Here is an 18,990-nt window from a genome sequence, read left to right as displayed (position 1 = left end):
TTTTTTTATGGAAAAAACAATCATTCAGTTAAAGAATGTTCAATGAAAAGATATGTACAATGTGGAAAAGAGGGCATTCAGATAAAAATTAAAGGGCAAAATGTGAAAAGTGTAATGAAGCAGGCCGTTGTGGTCTGATTGTCAAATGTGATTAATGCAGGATTGAATCTTAGAAAAAGGAAACAGCAATAAATACTGTGGTTCAGAGTGAATGTAGGGAAGGGAGCTGAGCAATGAGGAAGAAAGTCAAGAAATGTAAATTAATAATGAAGACGGAGATCAAGAAGGGCTGAGAAAGGAAAAGGGAGTGAAGTGGTGCATGCACATGTCATTCCTACTTGGAATAACAATGGGATGTTACAAAAGGTTGAAGATGAGGGAGGGGATAATATGGTGGAAGAAGGGATGAATTCGATAGGAACTTGAGTTAGAAAAATAAAATCAAAATTAGGAGGAACAAAAAACTTACTACAAAGGGTAAAAATATTTTTCCATTGCAGCAGTGTATATAAACAGTAAAATAAATGAAATGAGGAAAATATTAGTGTGTAAATGGTGTAAGGAAGTAAATGCGGATGCTTGGTGTTTGCAGGATGTGAGGTTGGTATCACAGAGGCACAAACAAATTAGGATAGAGAGTGTGTGTGTGTGTGTGTGTGTGTGTGTGTGTGTGTGTGTGTGTGTGTGTGTGTGTGTGTGTGTATGCTTCTGTTGGTTTGGGTATACCTTCTGTCGCATTTCAGAAGCATGTATGTGACAGGAGTGAATATTCTACAGCTGCTTATATTCCACTACTTTGTAGCCAGTGAAGGGAGTCAGAAAGTGCTTATGGGCTATGAAAATTGGAAGAGAAATGGGGGGAGGGCTTTAGGTCTGGGTGGAGGGGATTTTATGTTTGGGGAGAGATCGGTACAGAAAGTTTAGGGAGAGGACTGGAATATTAGGTTTAGGAAGAGATCATCAGTTTAAGTTTATGGACTGAGAGTAAACTTTTAGGGCTAGGGCCAGGGTTCTGGTAGTGCTAGAAAAAATCTGGCTTTGGGAGGAATGTTTGGTTAAAGGACATAAGTTAGTTGGGATTATAGCACTTGCTAAAATAAGTGAGTGGCAGCCAAAAGCATGTGTCATGAGCAAATGTATCTCAAGCTCTCTTATTTCTTTATTTTATCTCAAGGCAAATACTGCTCACCTGGATACAATAAACTAGCAGTGAGTTCAAACCATGTGTGTAGAAAACTATTCAAGGCAGCAGCTAGCATCATCTGCAAGAGTAAGAAACAAATCAAATCAAATAAAAATGGCACAGCATGTGAGAGCATGGCTGCAACTCTAAGATCAGCCATAGTGCCCTTGTCTTTTTACTCAAAGTGAATATTAATATTTTTTATCTACTTGCATTTTAAGATTAGGAATTCATAACTCAAAAATGATCTCTCTTTGAATTACTAATAGATGAGAAAACTGGACCAACAACACAGAGCTCACTTTCATATCACAGAAGAACTCAGTCAAGGCTATTTTTGTTGAGGAATAGTCTTAACTATGCATTTGCAAGCAAATTGGAATTGTAAATGTTTTAAGGACAATGGGCAATCTGTATAGCTGTCCACACAAATGAATCAGTATTACAACCACTGATTGCTGTAAAACTTGATAACTAGTCTGAGTAAACACCTTGTCATGACTTCAACAAGTGAATTTCAAATAGCATATTGTGTATCCTACCAAAAGTGTTACGTAGAGAAATACGTTTAAATGTCAGGAGACTTGTAATAACCCTGCATCATAAGTGAAACAACTACTGCAAGTAGTTAGTCACCCTTATTTAAGGAATGGTGTAATTAAAAAATAAACAGTATTCAAGACTGTAAAGCCTTTAAGCAGTTATCCACAGCTTTAATGTCAAGCTAATTTTTTATAACCTGTTTCTTTTCTTACAATAAAATCTCAGACCTTTTAAAAACAAACCCGCATCCATGTCTTGTTACTGCAGATGCTTGTACCAGGTAATGATATTTTTATTCATAAAATCTATTTTATATTTATTTATTTATTAGCATTTGTTTACGGGGAAAGTCAGACTGGACCAGAACAGTCCCCTTTTCAGAGGTGGCTCAGACAGAAAAGCTCTACAGTTAACAAATCTTACAAGATGTCTTACTATACAGTGCAATTTGATACAAGGCAAAACAGCAAATGTTAACTATTATATACCAGATGCAAACATTAGTATATAAAGAAAAAACAGAAGAGACAGATTATGAAAGTCATTATGTTCGACAGAGTTGTATTTCAGTTTTACTGTAATAATAATAATAATGTTAAGGACTTCCATTAGGTTAACAGACAGGTTCAATAGAATGTAAAAGGCATTACTAGTAGGTAGCATATTGTATGGTAAGAACTGTGGCTAAGATATTAGGTCTGGTGAAAGTCCAGAAGCTTAGATTATGCAAGAAGACCGAAAGGGCACTACAGATAGTTGACACATAGATAAGAGTTGAAGCAATGTTTAGCCAAGAGAAGACTGGAAGGAGCATAGTTCTGAATCCAAGAGGTGGGTCCTAAGGTTTACTTTGAAATATTTTGGATTTATTATTTGTCTTAGATCTTGTGGGAGAGTATTCCAACATATGGATACGTATGAGGAACACATTCCTTCACTGTGTTTATCACTTGGCCCATGGACCTGGACAGAATGTGTGTCCTTAGACCTGAAAGATTAAGATGGAGTGTACCACAGCAATACTGTCTTCAGTCCTGAACATTTGTTGGGTAATGAAGTATACTTTGGGCATTTTAAGTTGACTGAATTTTTGATAGTTGGGGAATTCCAACCAGTTTAGCTGGCAAATTGCAAGACAATGATAGGTTTCACTAGTAAGGTGGGTTGCAAATTTTGCTATTTTCATAAGTTCATAGGTTCATAGGTGTGTACTAGGCTAATGGCCCTGGAGCCTTTACAAGCCTAACCCATAGAAGTGCCCTGGCATTGTGCCGCCTGACGTTAGTTCCCAGTGGTTCTATCAAGTAGAGCCACTGGAGTGATCCCCGGGGTGAACTTTCTATTTCCCATCCACTCATCAAGATTTCTGTTGAAGAGGGCCAGTGAGGTATTCTGCTTGACATGTATGGGAAGTCTATTCCAGAGCATGGGCAGTCTCTGGGTTATGAACCTGTCCCTCCAGCATGTTCTGTTGATTGTGGTAATGAGGATGAGGTCTCTGGAGTGTGTGGTGTGGAGGGATTGGGATTTCTTTAGATTTAGCATTTCTATCAGAGCTGGGTCAGACATGGCTTTGTAAGCCAAGCAGAGATTGCCTCTTACTAGACAATATGAGACTGAAAATAGCTGGAGTTTTTTGAGTCTGTCCATGTATAACATGTGTTTAAGGCCTAGGATCTTCTTCATGAGGTAGTTTTGTGGCATTTTCAGCTGTGGCATATGTCTAGTGAGGTACATGCCAAATGGGGCATTTTACTCAATGATTGGCCTAATGAGGGAAGAGTAGAGAGAAGATGATAACCTCTTTCCTCCTGGATGCAAAACACTTGGTAATGAGATGTGCCACACAGAAGGACTTTCTGACCACATTAGCGATGTGGTGGTCGAAGGAGAGGTTGCTGTCAACCTCTGTCCCCAGATCTCTTATAATGCCTTCAGTGTTCAGTGGGCTCCCATCAATGTGGTAATTAGTGGGAACTGAGTTTTTCCCAAAGGGGATGATGATGATGCCTGTTTTGGCATTAAGCTTAAGGCCATGGTTTTGACACCAGTCATTGATCTCAGGGAGGCCTTTCTTTAGGATGTTTACATCACTTGGAGAGCTAATAATGGCTCCCAGCTTGCAGTCGTCTGTGAACTTGGTCAGCCAGAGTCCCTCTGTGTTGGCCTGGACTTCTGAGAAGTAGATGCCAAACAGGAGAGGACCCAGGACAGATCCCTGTGGGACTCCACTCATGGCTGGTCGACAGTCTGACTTGGAGTCTGCTACTTTCACACTGTGGGTTCTATCTGTGTGCCAATTTGCAGCCCATCTAGTGATATAGGGGTTGAGGCCTTGTTCCATTTTGTTTAAAGGGAGGCATTGACATTTGTTAGTAGAGAAGAGGCATAGAAGAGAGTCAATAATATACACACACACAAGTATATATATATATATATATATATATATATATATATATATATATATATATATATATATATATATATATATATATATGTATGTATATGAGAGGTAGTGGTCATTTTAGGGAGATGGTTTGTGGAGCATACCTAATTTTATATATTCCAATCCTCTGTAGTACTATCCTATCTTCTCAACTTTTCTTCAACTACCATCTGTTTCTTGCACCTCCCACTATCTAGTATTAACCCTACCTATACACCTTTATTACTATACCTCCCCCAACTACTACCTCTGAGATCTTCTCTCCTACCACCATCAACCTGCATATCCATCTTCTTGTCGATCCCCTTCTAATATTCTTCTATCCAGTTCTATACCCCACCTCCACATACCTATACCTTATACATTTTAGCTTCTATTTCCTTCCCCTCTCAACCCACCCATACCTGCTCTCAAAACTACTTCTCTATTTCTGCACCCTACTTCTATATAATATCTCTGCATCATCTCCCAGCATGTCACGAAACATCATACTTGTATTCCTTCTCTCCCTCAATTTCTATTTACTACTAAATCTTACAGCTCTATCCATTGTTCCCCATTCCTTGAAGCCCATATTTGTTACAGCTTTCTTACCCTTTCCTTCAGAAAGCTTCACACACATATCTCCTAGTCTTTTTCCAATAAACCCACTGCTTTTTCCTAAATTTAAAGTTCTTTCTGGTAACCTCATCATATTTCTCCAACAGCATCACCTCACTAGATCAAAAAGAAATCTATTTACACCTTGTTTCATACCCAACCTTTCCACCATACTGCTATGTGGTGACATCCATCCTAATCAAGGACCTATATCCACTAACATTCCTGCCCAACATAACAACTTCAGTTCTTGTAAAGCCTTAAAAATATTACCCTCAGCCTCCAAAGTATTCAGAATAAAATCTGAAGCTTTCATGCCTGGAACCTGATATCATTCCTGCCACTAAGACCTGGCTCAAACCTACTGTTAAAGATTCCAAATTCCTCCCTTTTGGCTTCAACCCCATAAGGTTCAACAGGCTTCATAAGAAAGGAGGGGTATCGCCCTCCTTTTCCCTAATACCTGCAACGTTACACCATACACAATTACCATTCCCCAATTCACTAACGTTGAGATTCCAATCTCCTTTCTAAAAATAAATAAATCAAAAATTATCTGCGTCATATTCATCTACGTATTTACCTTCTGGCAATAATATTCCTATCCTAGAAGAAATCCTTGCTTGGATTAACCATACAATCAAAAACTCCCTCTCCTCTTAGCTCAGCAATCTTACTGAGTTCTCTAAGGCACTATATTAGGTCTTCTCCTCTTCATCATCTTTATTAATAGTCTTCAGCCATCATACAGTCAATGGTCTTTAAGACAATATGCCAAAGACTTGACAATCATCTGTGCTGCTGCTCCTTCTGCAATCTTCAGCATGTCACCCAACTAGCCTTTACCTCTACAGAGTCCTGGCTTAATAACAATCATCTGTCCCTTAACTCTAAAAATTCCAAACTTCTTCCCTTCACCCCCAAGAAAAGAATGCTTATAGACAAGTCCCAGTTTACTATTCTGTCCCAAAGCAAAACTGTAATAGAAGTTGTCAACCATACTAAACTTCTAGGAGTAATAACTGATGAGGAGTTAAAATCTGACTTACACACACAGAATTATGTTACAAAACTCACCCAAAACATGGCATGCTTTACAAACACAATCACTTTCTTAGCCTCTCCACTAAACAAATTCTCACTACTACTTATCTTCTTCCCACTCTCTTATACGGAGCCCTATTACTTATGAAGCTTCAATCCTCCTTAAAAGTTAAGCTCAAGATGTGTTATAACAAAGTTGTCATATTTGCTATAAATGGTAAATATTCCACCCATGACTGTATGGCTCTGCACTCTCCCAAAGGGCTTGAACTTCTACACTATCTTTCCTACCTGCAACTAACAGCAGTGCATACAATAATAAACAAACCCTCTGCTTTTCCTGCTGTCTCCTCATTTTTCCGCAGCTATCTACCTAACAGGCCTTTCAGATCTCTGAATCCACTCCTTCTGCAGGTACATAAACTAAAACTACCTGCTGGCCAACTACTTTACACATTTTCTATTGCCAAAGCATGGAATGCCTTACCACTAGCTATTAGATCTAACCAAAACCTCCCCTCATTTAAAAGCTCTTTTCACATCTACATTTCTACTATCTCGACCTGCTCTTGCTCTGAACCCTTGACCTTTTGAACGTGTTTCCTATTACTCACTTCATATTCCTCCCATCTATCTGTAACATCCACTAACTTCTAAATATGTGCATCCCAAAAGTGTAAGATGAAGGTTTTACGATGTTTATCATTTTTATCTAAATTGCCTCACTCTGTATTATAACATTGTTTAATTGTTACTATTGTCAAATCTTATTTTCACCTTTATTGATTCTAATTCTTATGTACCTTTCTATGTGCATGTTTCAGGACGTGTAGAAATGTTAATTCCTATTCTATGTCAAATTTTATTGTATATTGTATTGTAGAGCTTTTGTCCCTGGCCTCCGCTGAAAATGGGCTATTCCTGGCTCAGTGGACTACGTGCTTAACAAATGCCAGTAAATAAATCAATACATTTTCATTGTGTAAATCAAATTTTAAATTATCATCCATAGTGACACTATGTAATTTAGTATGTGTGACAATCGCAAGTTTAGTATTTTGTGTGTATGAAATAGTTATTTTGCTTGCGTTCAGAAGATTAGACTGGTTCAAAAATATTTGATAGAGAAGTAGGATTGTTGTGAAATTTTTTATAGTACTGACAGGCTCGGAGAGGAGCAGATTAAATTGGACTCATCTGCATACTAATCTAGGGATCATTGCCCGCTGCAGTACGAAGGCTGTTCATAAAATTATTGAAGAGGAGAGGACCTAGGATTGAACCCTGATGGACACCAGTGATTATGGGTATGTAGGATGAGTAGCATGTTGCCATGGTTATGGGTAGGTAGGATGAGTAGCATGTTGCCATGGTTATGGGTAGGTAGGATGAGTAGCATGTTGCCATGGTTATGGGTAGGTAGGATGAGTAGCGTGTTGCCATTTGACACATTGTGTCCTATCTAAGAGGAAGTTTTTAAACAATCTTGGAGTAAAGGTGGAAAGACCAAGGAAGAACAATGTTTGCAGTCTTCTGGTGTGGGAGATTGCATCAAATGTTTTTAATAGCTCCAGGAATAGTCTAGAAAAGACTAGTGTACCTTCATCCCTAAGTAGATTTATTGTGTTGTGGAAGGAGAGAAGAGCTATAGTAGTGCTGTTTGAAGGGAAAAGCCATGTTGGGTGGGGGAGAGTAGGTTGTTATCTAGAAGATGCTTTAGTAAGTGGGAATGTACATATCTTCTAGGATTTTTGACAAGGGAATTGACAGTTGGATAATTCTACTGATTTTTTCCTTTATGTAATGGGGTAATATATATTTTCCATAGTTTGTACATATGATTCTAATATGGACCTGTTGATTAGTATTGATATGGGGTAGGCAATGGCATATATGACAGATTTGAAGCATTCACCAGTCAGTTAGTTGGCTGCTAATGCAGTAGACTTCATTTGTATGAGTAGTTTTTGCATTATTTTAGTTGGGACAGGCCAAAGAGTAAATACTGAAGTACTATTCAGAATGAACTGCAGGACATTTATTTTACTTTATTTATTTTACATTTATTAACCTGGAAAGTCTGACTGGATACAGGTCCATTTTCAACGGAGGCCCAGGGAGAAAAGCTCCAATATGTACATAAGTGTAAATACAGTGAAATTATTACAGTGAATTATCATAAAATTGAAATTTGTTTAATGATATGTAACAACAACAACAACAAAACACACAGGTACATGTTTTTCTCACATACACACTGGAAAGGTTGGAAATTAATAGCTGAGAAAGAAATAGTTAGAGATTTCATCTGAAAAAAGGGAAACACATACATTAAGGTGGTTAACATACATGGTATCATCTTAACTTTAAATCTTTCTATTAGGTGAGAGATATACAAAATTCTGAACAGTTAGAGGATCAGAGTTTTATTCTTGTAATGAGGTTCTCATTTATAGATATTTTTTGAGTTGGGGTTAGTCAGGGTTTGTACAGGGACAAAGCCAATGCCTTTTTAGGTATTTCTTAAGGGATATTTTGAATTGGGATAAGGAGGGATCAGTGGTGAGTTCAGCAGGAAGTAGGTTCCAGTTTTTAACGGCAGAGTTAGAGAATAGTGATTTACCAGCTGAATTGTTGGTTTTAACAGTTTGTTGGAAGAGCGAAAGGCCTGTAGGTTACTGTAGGGGGTGATAATATTTTTCAGTATGGGTGTACTGTCTGGTTGGTAGAGAATTTTGTGAACAACTATTAGTGGGTTATATTGCAGTTGGTAGGGTAATTCTAGCCAGTCTAACGACTGAAGGTTAAGACAGGGATGGGTTCTATAAGCTGATCCTGTGACAAATCAGGCAATATTATTGTAGCAGCTAGTAAATTTATTGAGGTTTGATTTGCTTAGGTTTACGAAGATGAGTGAGGCATAAAGAAGGGTTGATAGCAGATGTGTACGGGCAATGACATTTCTAGCAGATGGGGTCAGGAATTGTTTAATCCTGTATAAAGAGCCTAGTTTTTTATTAACTGTTTTAATAGTTTTGTCTATGTGAGCATCAAACTTGAGGTTGTTGTCGATGATCACTCCCAGTAGTTTAGTACTAGGTTCTGGGGAAATTATGGTACCATTGTTAGATGTTATGGTGAGAGGTGGTGAGGGGACCTTGCGAGTGGGGGAGAAGAGTAATAGTTTGGTTTTATTTGGGTTTAATAGTAGTTGGCGACCAGTGAGCCAGTTCTCTACTTTGTTGAAAGTGATTTGGGACAAGGATTGTAAATCTGTGGGGGAGGCGGCAGAGCAGATTAGGGTTGAGTCATCTGCATACTGAATACAAATTGCATCAGGGATGACTTTGTACAGGTCATTAATGAATATGGAGAATAGGAGGGGACCTAATATAGATGCCTGTGGGACTCCAAGGGTGACTGGTAAGAGGGATGATAGGTTATCCTTCCACAGTACAGCTTGTTGTCTGTCACTTAGGTAAGAATGAAACCAGCTAATTGCTAGGTTATCTATGAAGAGTGATTTAAGTGTGTCTATGAGTAGCTGGTGGTTTGCCATATCAAATGCCTTGGATAGGTCTAGGAAGAGGGCTGAGGAGAGCTTGTTGTCATTATGGTTTTGATTTATTGTGTAAGAGAAGGAGAGAAGGGCTGAAGTTGTACTATGGCAAGGTCTAAATCCATGCTGGGAGGGGGCTAGAAGAATGTTTTGAATCAGATAGGCAAGAAATTGCTTATGGATACATTTTTCCATTATTTTAGCCAAGGGAGACAGAATGGCTATAGGCCTATAATTTGAGAGTTCAGTGGAAATTCCCCCTTTATGAAGAGGAATAATGTGGGAGATTTTCCAGATGGAGGGGATATAAGCTTCGAGAATAGTTCCATTGATTAAAATTGAAATGGGGTATACTATTTCATTAGCGGCTTTTTGGAGATACTCTGCAGGTAGTAGGTCTGCTGAAAGGGTGGTGGGGTTCAGTTTCTTAAGTAGGGACTTAATAAAAGATGTTGGTACTGGATACAAATTGAAGGGGATTTTATTATCAGGTGTGAGATTGGTGGTACTTGGGGTACTGGAAGATAACTTGCTGGCTAGGGCTTGCATGGTTTCTGTAAAGAAAGTGTTAAAGGTGTTAGCAACAATTTTAGGAGGTTGTTGGAGGGTAGTTAAGGGGGTAGGGGTAGCTTTTTGACCTGGGTGGAGAAGTTTATTTATGCCTGATCAGAATTTTTGTGGTTGATTTTGGTGCTTTTGTTGCAGATTGCAGTAGTAACTCTTTTTGTCGAGCATAATATACTTCTTTGTATCATTTCTCAACTGTTTATATATCACGTGGTCTTTTGGGGATTTAGTGGCTCTCCAGGAGGTCCACGCTTTGTTTCTGCTAATAATTTTTTGTCTTGTATCATTGGTCAGCCATGGTGCTACTTTATTATTGGTTCTGATAGTACATTTGGGAGCATGGTTATCCAGGATAGCAAAAAATGTAGACTTAAAGTATGAGACCACTTCATCTAGTGGAAGTAGTGTTAGGATGGACCAGTCACATGAGTTAAGTTCATTCTGGAATTTAGTCTGAATAAAGTTCTTACTACTTCTAATGGTTTTAAAGGTAGATTGTTGAGGGATGTCATTTCTTTTCTTGATTATATAGGTTGGGAAGTGATCACTAAAGTCCTCAGGTAGAGTGCCTGTTTTATATATCTGGAGTTGGTTCTGTATTAATATCCAGTCTAGGATACTTTCCTTATTGTTAGGCTTATTGATTTTGGTTGGGGAAGATATCATCTGGAAGAAGCCATACAAATTTATATGGGTGGAGGGGAAGTCTGAAGAGCAAGTATTCCAGTCGATATTAACGTCCTCGAGAATAATAGTTTCCTGGGTGCAGTTAGTGGACAGCCATTGGAGGATACCCTCCAAGTTATTTGCATTGTCACATGGGGGAATATAGATGCATGCAATGTTTATAAATTTGTGTTTGTTGATTTGGACCTTTGTGATGAGTATTTCTGCATCATTAGTAATCAAGGCATTTGAAGTACTAGTTTTGGATACTTTCAGAGTGGATTTATACAAGATGGCTACCCCTCCTCCTTCCTTAGAGATGCGATCAAGTCTTAATATATTGTAACCTGAGGGTATAACCTCATTATTAATGGTAGTAGGTTTGAGCCAGGTTTTGGAAAGGCATAGTACATCAGGGGAGTGGACATTCAGGAGGGCATGTAAATAGTGAATTTTCTTGTTTATACTTCTAATGTTTAGGTGACACACTAGGAATGAGTTGGATGCATTATTTGAGTTTTGTAGGCTAATAAGGGTGTTATTTGTGGAGCTAATAGTAACAGGTGGTGTTGGGCCTGGGTTAGGGTGGATGTCACCATCCAGTATGAGGTTAGGTAGTAATCTAATAGCATGTTTCTGTAGTTTTAATAAGAGTTTGTGGTAGTATTTAGTTCTAGGATTAATATATGAAGCACAAATGGGATGTTGAGGTTTTGCTTTAGAAGAGTTTGATGAGAGGTGGGGTAGTGGTTGGTTAGAATTATGTGGCTGGTTAGTAGTACTGGTTTTGGTTCTAGGGTAGTGCGTGCCAGGGAGGTGCTGGTATTCATAGGCTGTGAGAAGATAGAGAATTATAAGTGGGGGTATTAGGCAGTAAATAGGTTTTGATTTTGGGGGTGTGTTAAAAGTATGTGGTGGCATTGTAGGGGTATTTAAGTAATGCTTCTTTAAAAATAGAGTTGGGGTGTTAATAATTAGCTTATAGTGAGATGTGTATTAAAAACATTTGATGCAATCTAATAGGACATCTTCTACATTCTTTAGTCCTACAAATATTACTTGGATGAAGTGAGAGTTGAATTGTTGAATTATGTTTTGGTTTGTTTCATTTGATAGGGGATTTGGCTGTGTAGTTTTTCCAGGTTTCAGGAGTTTGTTTATGTCTCATCAATAACCTTATTGAGTAGAAAGGTTATTATTTTGGAGTTGGGTGAAGAAAGTTTTTATGTTGTCAATCTGAATGTGTTTCTTGAGGAAATTTCCCAGTTGTCTATAGGTCTGGTAGGAGGTTTCAGTTCTGACTTTGTAACATTGCAATCATGCTTTATCTATTTCTCGCATTACCTTGTTTCTATTATGCCAAAGAGTTGGATGAGATATGACACGTTGTTTTACTGAAGCCTGATTATAGAAATCTGATAGAAAGTAACAATTACAGTTTGCAACTGTTTCACTAGAGGTATAGTTTTGAAGGAAGATTAGTTGATTTGCCTAAGTATAGAGGTAGAGGAGGTCAAATTTAAATGTGTGAGGTTTTGTACTATGTTGTAAGCAATGTTTTTACAGCTTTTGGTGCAATGTAAGGTGGTATATGTGGGATTATGATCATTTAGTGAGTCTGACAGTGACAAAAAACAAGATGGCTCCACGAGTCAGAACAAAACAGTTTCTGATGAAGCTTGTGAAATTCCCAGGTGAAAGCACTTAACCTGTTTTTGGAAGACTGACATTAAAAAACTGTTCTGTTCTTACTTATGGAGCCTTCTTGTTTTTTGTTGGAATTTATTTTGCTCTTGGAGGTTTGGAGTCTGAAAGTGAGCCTGTACCTGAGATTTTGTCAGGGGCATTGCTTAATATCCAAATAAGGACTGTATTTTTGTTAGTTTTTTATTGAATCTACTGGAAAAATGAATTGAATAAAGTTGCATATAGAGATTGATAGTGTTAAGCTTCATTTAGAGTAGTCCAATTATTGTTAAAATCACTGAATAAGATAGCTTTGTGGGTGATATTATTTCTGGTCCTTGATAATACATCTTCAGTTATGGAGGTATTGGTATTTGGTGGGATGTGGCTGGCAGTGGCAACTTTGCATTAAGCTTTAGTAAGGTAAACAACATTTCAGCCTCATCAAATTTAGGCACTGTATGAGGAAAAGTATAGATCTCTAAGGTGTAACATAAATAATAGCTACTCCACCACTTCCTCTGTTGTTTACTCTATCAGACATGATAATATTGTAGCCCTGTGTGAGAAATTCATCATCATTAATGAAGAGTTTTAGCAAGGTTTCTGTAAGGAATAAAATATCTGGTTTGTGTGAGGAGACCCATTCTTTAGTTGTGGTTCTTTGTTGGAGACACTATGAATATATAGATTAAAGAGATTGAGAACTGAGGGCATAGCAGTTGTGAAGACTGTTATTTTTTTTAATTATTTGGTGATAGAGGGAGGTGATGATCGAATGGCCTGGTGTTTGGGTGTATATCTTCACAGAGATATGGAAATAAAGGAGTAATAATGTTCTGAGGGTAGCATGTGTGTTTGTGTGTGTAATTACACATTCTCTTATTATGTAATTATTGAGAAGGAGAAGACACAAAGTAAGTCTGATGTCTTTGTATTTAGTATTTTGTAATTTTAGGTGCTGAAATGTTATGAAGTCAGTTATTTTCTAGTTATATAGTTATAAGGATATAGAACTATAGTCAGGAGCTGCTACATGTATGATAATTCTTATTCTTTTAAATTCTCTACTTGTTTCCTATACATTTGAACTACTTCAAGTAGTTAAACAGATTAAACTGTAAGGCACATGACAGGCATAAGTATGTTACAGTGCATCTCTCCATTTAGTATTGTAAAGGCAGGACAAAATGTTCACATAGCGCAGACAGGTCAGCTAAACTTGCACATGTGGAGGGTGTTACCTCTGAAGTGGTGTGCCTAACACAAGTCTTCTTTACTGTCACACCTTTTGTAACGACTGAGCATCAAGATAACATCACAGCTATATCTTCAGTCTCTGGCTTAGCCTATTTTACTTTATTAGTGTGAGAATGCACTTTGTTTCGATATAACACTAATAATACCACAAAGCAATTGTTTTGTTTTACTGCCGTTCTCAGAGAGCAATACGAAAAGAAAAAAAGAAGACTGAGTCAAAGTCTACAAAACAGAAATTAACTTAGAGGTAGTGCAGCATTAACATCAGTATGCAAGCAGTATGCAATCATTTTTCTAAATGTTATAGAATCATTTCTGCATTGCTTTAACTATGTTAAGCTATATCATAATATTAATTTCTGTAATATTTAACAGCAGCTCTGAGGGTTACTGCTGTAAGTGCAAGGAGTGAAATTTCAGGGTTTCAAAACACCAAGAATATAATAGCAAATGTGAAGGAATATAGTAAGTTGGAAATTAGTGTATCTTGGAGTACCTCCCCCCACTTAGGTGTGTATAGTTAGCGGAGGTGTTGTAGTACAACTTCTCATGTTGGAGGTATAGTGGAGTGAAGCCACCTACAGAAATGCTTTAATTATGTTGCAACCTGCTTGCAGTGCTAGAAAGACTAGTATACCTTCTGCAATTATACTGAGACCAATGCCATATCCAGCACTTGGGGACCAGGCAGGGGGGCCCGACCGCAACATTAAATTTCTAAAAATGTAAAGTTCTTTTATTTATCTGAGTGACCTTGTACTGTCATTTCCTGCTTTGCTCATGACCATGCCCTGCTGCTTCCTGCTTTCCGCCAATGAAACAGGAGCAAGTGTGGGTATGAGATTTCAAAACAGAATGAGAAGTAAAAGAAACAGCATGTATTTGGAACTATATTATAACACAGAGTAAAGGTGTTTGGAGTTAAATTATACAGCTTTGGTTCACAGGAGAGTCCGAGTTTGTGCAGCAGCATTTGGCATTGTGTATGTGAAATATCCAGTTTTGTCATAGGGGTTTGTCAGAGTCAAACCTTGTACCTTTGATAGAAGGGGTAAGAGCCTTAGTCCTGCCTGAAACAAATTCATTTGGTACACTAAATACATCTTGATGCAAAACTTATTATTCTGTTAACTTTTTAAGGGATTTAGAGCGGACTGCTAATTTGACAGAGAAGACTCAGGAAGCTCAAAAATGAGATGCAAGGTGTCCCCCCCGAAAAAATAGTATGCTATATGCAGTAATATTTCTGATTTGTGTATAACTTGTGGGTTGCTGAATAAAAGCTACTTCTACAGCATTTATATTGTCTGTAATTGTTTTGCTTTACTGGTTGCACTAAAGAATGAACTAATTCAGTAATAGGCCTGGTTGTGTAATATAGTCTGAACATATTGCATTTTAGTAATATATTTTTGCAGTACCTTCTTTAGGACCTCTATCAAATGCAGTGGGGTTGACATTTGTAAGGTCATATAGTCTGCATTATTTAGAGTGATGATAGCATCTGTTATGTAGTCATTGTCGCACATTACCTTAATAGTCTTCTTTTCAAGATCAGATTGTCAAGGATTTCAGCATTTAGTTAATATCTGTTAGTCTGACAATTAGTATGGTGTACAGAATCCCTGACTTGTGATGGAGCTGCTTCCTGTGCTAAGGTTACAGGGTCTGAATCTTTCTAGCTACATTTACCTCCTGCGTGACATTGACAGTAGCAGAGCTAGGATGGGGTAAGAGTGGCAACTGCCCCAGGCACAGAAAGTTGTGAGGCACTATCAACCAATTTAGATATTTTTTTTTAATGCAATACCAGCTTTTAAAAGCCAGTATTGCATTTGTGGTCAAACATGAGTACTGTAGTGCTCTGTGTATGGTCTAAACTGAAGCACCTGCTTGCTACATTATAGCAAGCAGTTTGCTACAGTTCAAAAGAATTTTTTTTTAACTAAAACCTGTGCACTGTAGTGCTCCATGCAGGCACGGTGTAAACAGTAGCAACTGTTTGCTACATTTGTAGCAAGTAGTTTGCTAAAGTTAAAAAAGGATTTTTTTTTAGGTAAAGTATGAGTGCCGTAGCTCTCTGTGCAGGCAGGCTATGTTAAAGGAGGGTTGGGGCAGGGACACAGAAATGGGACTTGAATGGCTGGAGCATGCTTCTAGCCATCTGGTTAGTCTGCCTGTAGAAGTAAATCTAATGGGTCCCCCCCCCCCGGGGGGGTGTAAATCTACCTGTAATAGGCTTATCACCTTCAAGGGAAGAGAAGTTTACTGTTGCTCATGCTAAGTCTGTTTTCAATGTGAGACTATTTTGTTTTATTTTCTTTAGCAAAAACCCATCAGTGTTTGTGCTATAAAGTTTGAAATAAACATTTTAAATCAAATCTCTGTAAACACTGAAAAATAAAGAAAAAAAATAATATGCACACTGACAAGTCTGAACATTGTTTATGGTAATTGGGGAGAGACAGCCAAATAATGGGACACTGGAATGGCTGGGAGGCTGCTCTATTACCCTGTCTAGCCCTTATTTGACCACAATCTAGTTCTGCTTGAAACTATTTTATCTTCAAAGGGTTAGAGTATCTCAGGGCAACTCTTTGAAGGTGCAATTTTTTTAGTTAGTAATGTCAGGCAAAAACGTTTACCTCTTGTGGTATTGCAATATTTACTTAACCATTAATAAACTGAGGAATGCAAGTGGCATTTTTATTTTCCTTAGAATATAAGAGAAGTTTTTTTTTTTTTGCATTGTGATGATCATGGAGCTATAATGGTAAATTATGGGTGATTAATTTACTTAACTGTTTTGTTTTGTGTCATTTTTACAGCTGAGAATTTATGTACAGCCAGAACAAAAAGACACAGCCGAGTATGCAGCAAATGTAACCAAGGTCGTGTTTGATGCATTTGAAAAATACTTTAATATGGACTACTCAATAGGAAAACTAGGTACATACTCTCTGTCTCAGTGTTTTCATTTGTAATCTGCAGTCATTTTCATCAAGCATAACAAGCTTTTCTAATGGTTGTAGATGTTGATAATATATACAGTGAAGTCCTGGTAAGGAGCCTTAACCTGTCTATGCTGTTTATTCAATTTACTATGGAAATCCTTTATTTCAACTTTAAATGCATTCTTTTACCTGAACATAAGTCTGCACATCAGTAGTATTGTTAAAGTGGTTCTAAGTTCTATCATTTGAGTATACTATTCATAATAACAGTAACTATAAATTGCTTCTTACTGTTATTATAAATAGTAAACATAATAACAGTAATAACAGTGATTAACAATTGTTGAACTTGTCAGTTTAGAAGTATGCAGTGCAGGGTGAGACCTATGGTTTATGGTCAGCCTACACTGTCCACTCCAGATCAGCAACCAGTCCTAGTGATGATAGTGACTACATAATATATATAACAGACAGAAGGGTGTTTGAATCTCACCATTTCCACCAAAGAGAAGCATTTACTTTACAGATAGAAGGGGGTTTGAATCCCACTACTGTCAAAAAGTGTGAAGAATGTGCTTATTAGACCAGGATGAGGAACTGGAAGAAGAAAACAGATCCTGGAAGCCATAAGGCCTGCATAATATAGCAAGTAAGGGCATATAAGGGCAGAAATTAGAATAAATGTCTCAAGAGGTAGACTCAGGATGTAACAAATTCCCTAAGAGGGAATCAAAGTTAGAGTAAGACTGCTGTGGAAGATTGCACACTGACCATGATTCAGTATCTATATAAAGACACATAATGATGGCACAGGCCAGATAAGAGACAAATTTCCCCAAAACCTACAAGACAGGAATATCCTCTTATATGGAGATATTCGTGTGAACTAACAGATGAAATCTGTTATCATCTGATAATAGGGAGTTCCCCACAGTCCCAGTACTTAAAGGTACTAAACATATGGATCTGGAAGCTATACTACCACATTTAATATTGAAAACTCACTCCTATATAATAAGCTAGATGTCTTTGCCAAGTCGAATTCATTATTGTGCACCACGTTAGAACGTATGAAGAAAGTTATAAAAGAAAAGATTGCTGTCTATCAAAAAAACTGATATAAGCTTCTCTAAGATACTGCCTTCTTTTGAGAATCAATGACTATGCCTTTACTAAAGCTAAGCTGTTTAAGGTTTTAAGGTAATATTTATGTGGGAATAAATAATAGCAGATGCTTTTATATTTTTGGGTGATAAACTGCATTTTAGCAGAACAGGGAATGACTACTTGACTAAAATTATAAAGAGAAGATTTATTGATTTTTTAGACCCTTGTTTGATTGGAAGAGCAAATACATAAATAACTGAAAACACTCAAATAAAGTCTTAAGGTATTACTCTGATATACAAGGATTGAGAAATAAAAGAATGGTACATGAGTTGATAATAGATTATTAGTATTATAGCAGTGTTATAATTACAGAGAGCTTGGATAGTGAAAATCTTGTTTACATTGTGTTTAGAAAATATAAAACGAAAATATTTAACATAAGGGGTGTGGTGTCACATCACTTTTACATGATTTGATAACATCTTTGAAAGGTAGGAATTTAACACAGAATTCTTAAGTATAATACTAAAGGATGTTAATCTGTGTTCTGTCTGTCATGGCTTTAGCTTGTATAGCCCAAGTATTACCTATGTTGAACATGACAATTTTTGTCCACTTTGGAGAAAAAATATTTATTATCTTGGCATGACATTCCATTGACCACTGAGGATAACATTCCTAATGCATTAAGCATGATTAAAAAAGCATGCTCGACCAGAGCAGATAAACTCTCAGGACAGTGGATTAGCATCATATCCTCTGACAATGTCACATTACCGGTGCATATGTTCAATACCATCATTAAAAATTTATTGCAGCCAATAAATGGAAGAGATCATGTCATCCCTATTTAAAAAGGAGGCTGCAAATATGACCAATATAGTTATTGCTCAGTTAAATCAATATCATTCACTAGTAAATGCTTTGAAAGATGTGTATCCCAGCTGCTGATAAGAGTATATAAAAACAGATCCTGCAGCATGGTTTTATTAAGGGATGCTTGACCTTAACTTATATTAAATTTTATGATAAGCTTTCCCCTCCAAAATAAACAAAGTCTAGTTGTTTATTTGGCTATATCAAAGGATTTTGGTTGTGTACCTCATGACTACATACTTAAAAGTATGATTAAATTAGCTCTGAATCACAATATTTTAAATGGATAGGTAACTCATAAGAGACAAAATAAAGTATTGTTTTTCATGGCAGGAAAATCATCATGGGAAGGCACTAATATAGTTCTTCAGGGCTCCATACTGGGTCCCATTACATTCAACCTGGTATGTTCCAGCTAACCTGTCTTATCAACATTTTGAATATCCAAATATGCAGATGACTGCAAGGTAGCTGATGTTATAAATTATATATATGA

General features: G+C 37.2%; 1 protein-coding gene across 2 annotated transcripts in view; it reads left to right on the top strand.

The window, feature by feature from the left end:
• Positions 1 to 18,990, top strand: part of LOC122793449 (glutamyl aminopeptidase) — a 792,963-nt gene that overhangs the window by 328,875 nt on the left and 445,098 nt on the right. For both annotated transcript variants that reach the window (XM_044061461.1, XM_044061462.1), the window contains exon 5: positions 16,383 to 16,503. In XM_044061461.1, coding sequence (XP_043917396.1) covers positions 16,383 to 16,503 — 121 coding nt within the window. The remainder of the gene's footprint in view (positions 1 to 16,382; positions 16,504 to 18,990) is intronic.

Source organism: Protopterus annectens, chromosome 2.part0 (genome assembly GCF_019279795.1).
Source record: "Protopterus annectens isolate FY-2018-M chromosome 2.part0, PAN1.0, whole genome shotgun sequence".
Classification (NCBI taxonomy): Eukaryota; Metazoa; Chordata; order Ceratodontiformes; family Protopteridae; genus Protopterus; species Protopterus annectens.
This window is presented reverse-complemented; position numbering and strand designations above follow the sequence as displayed.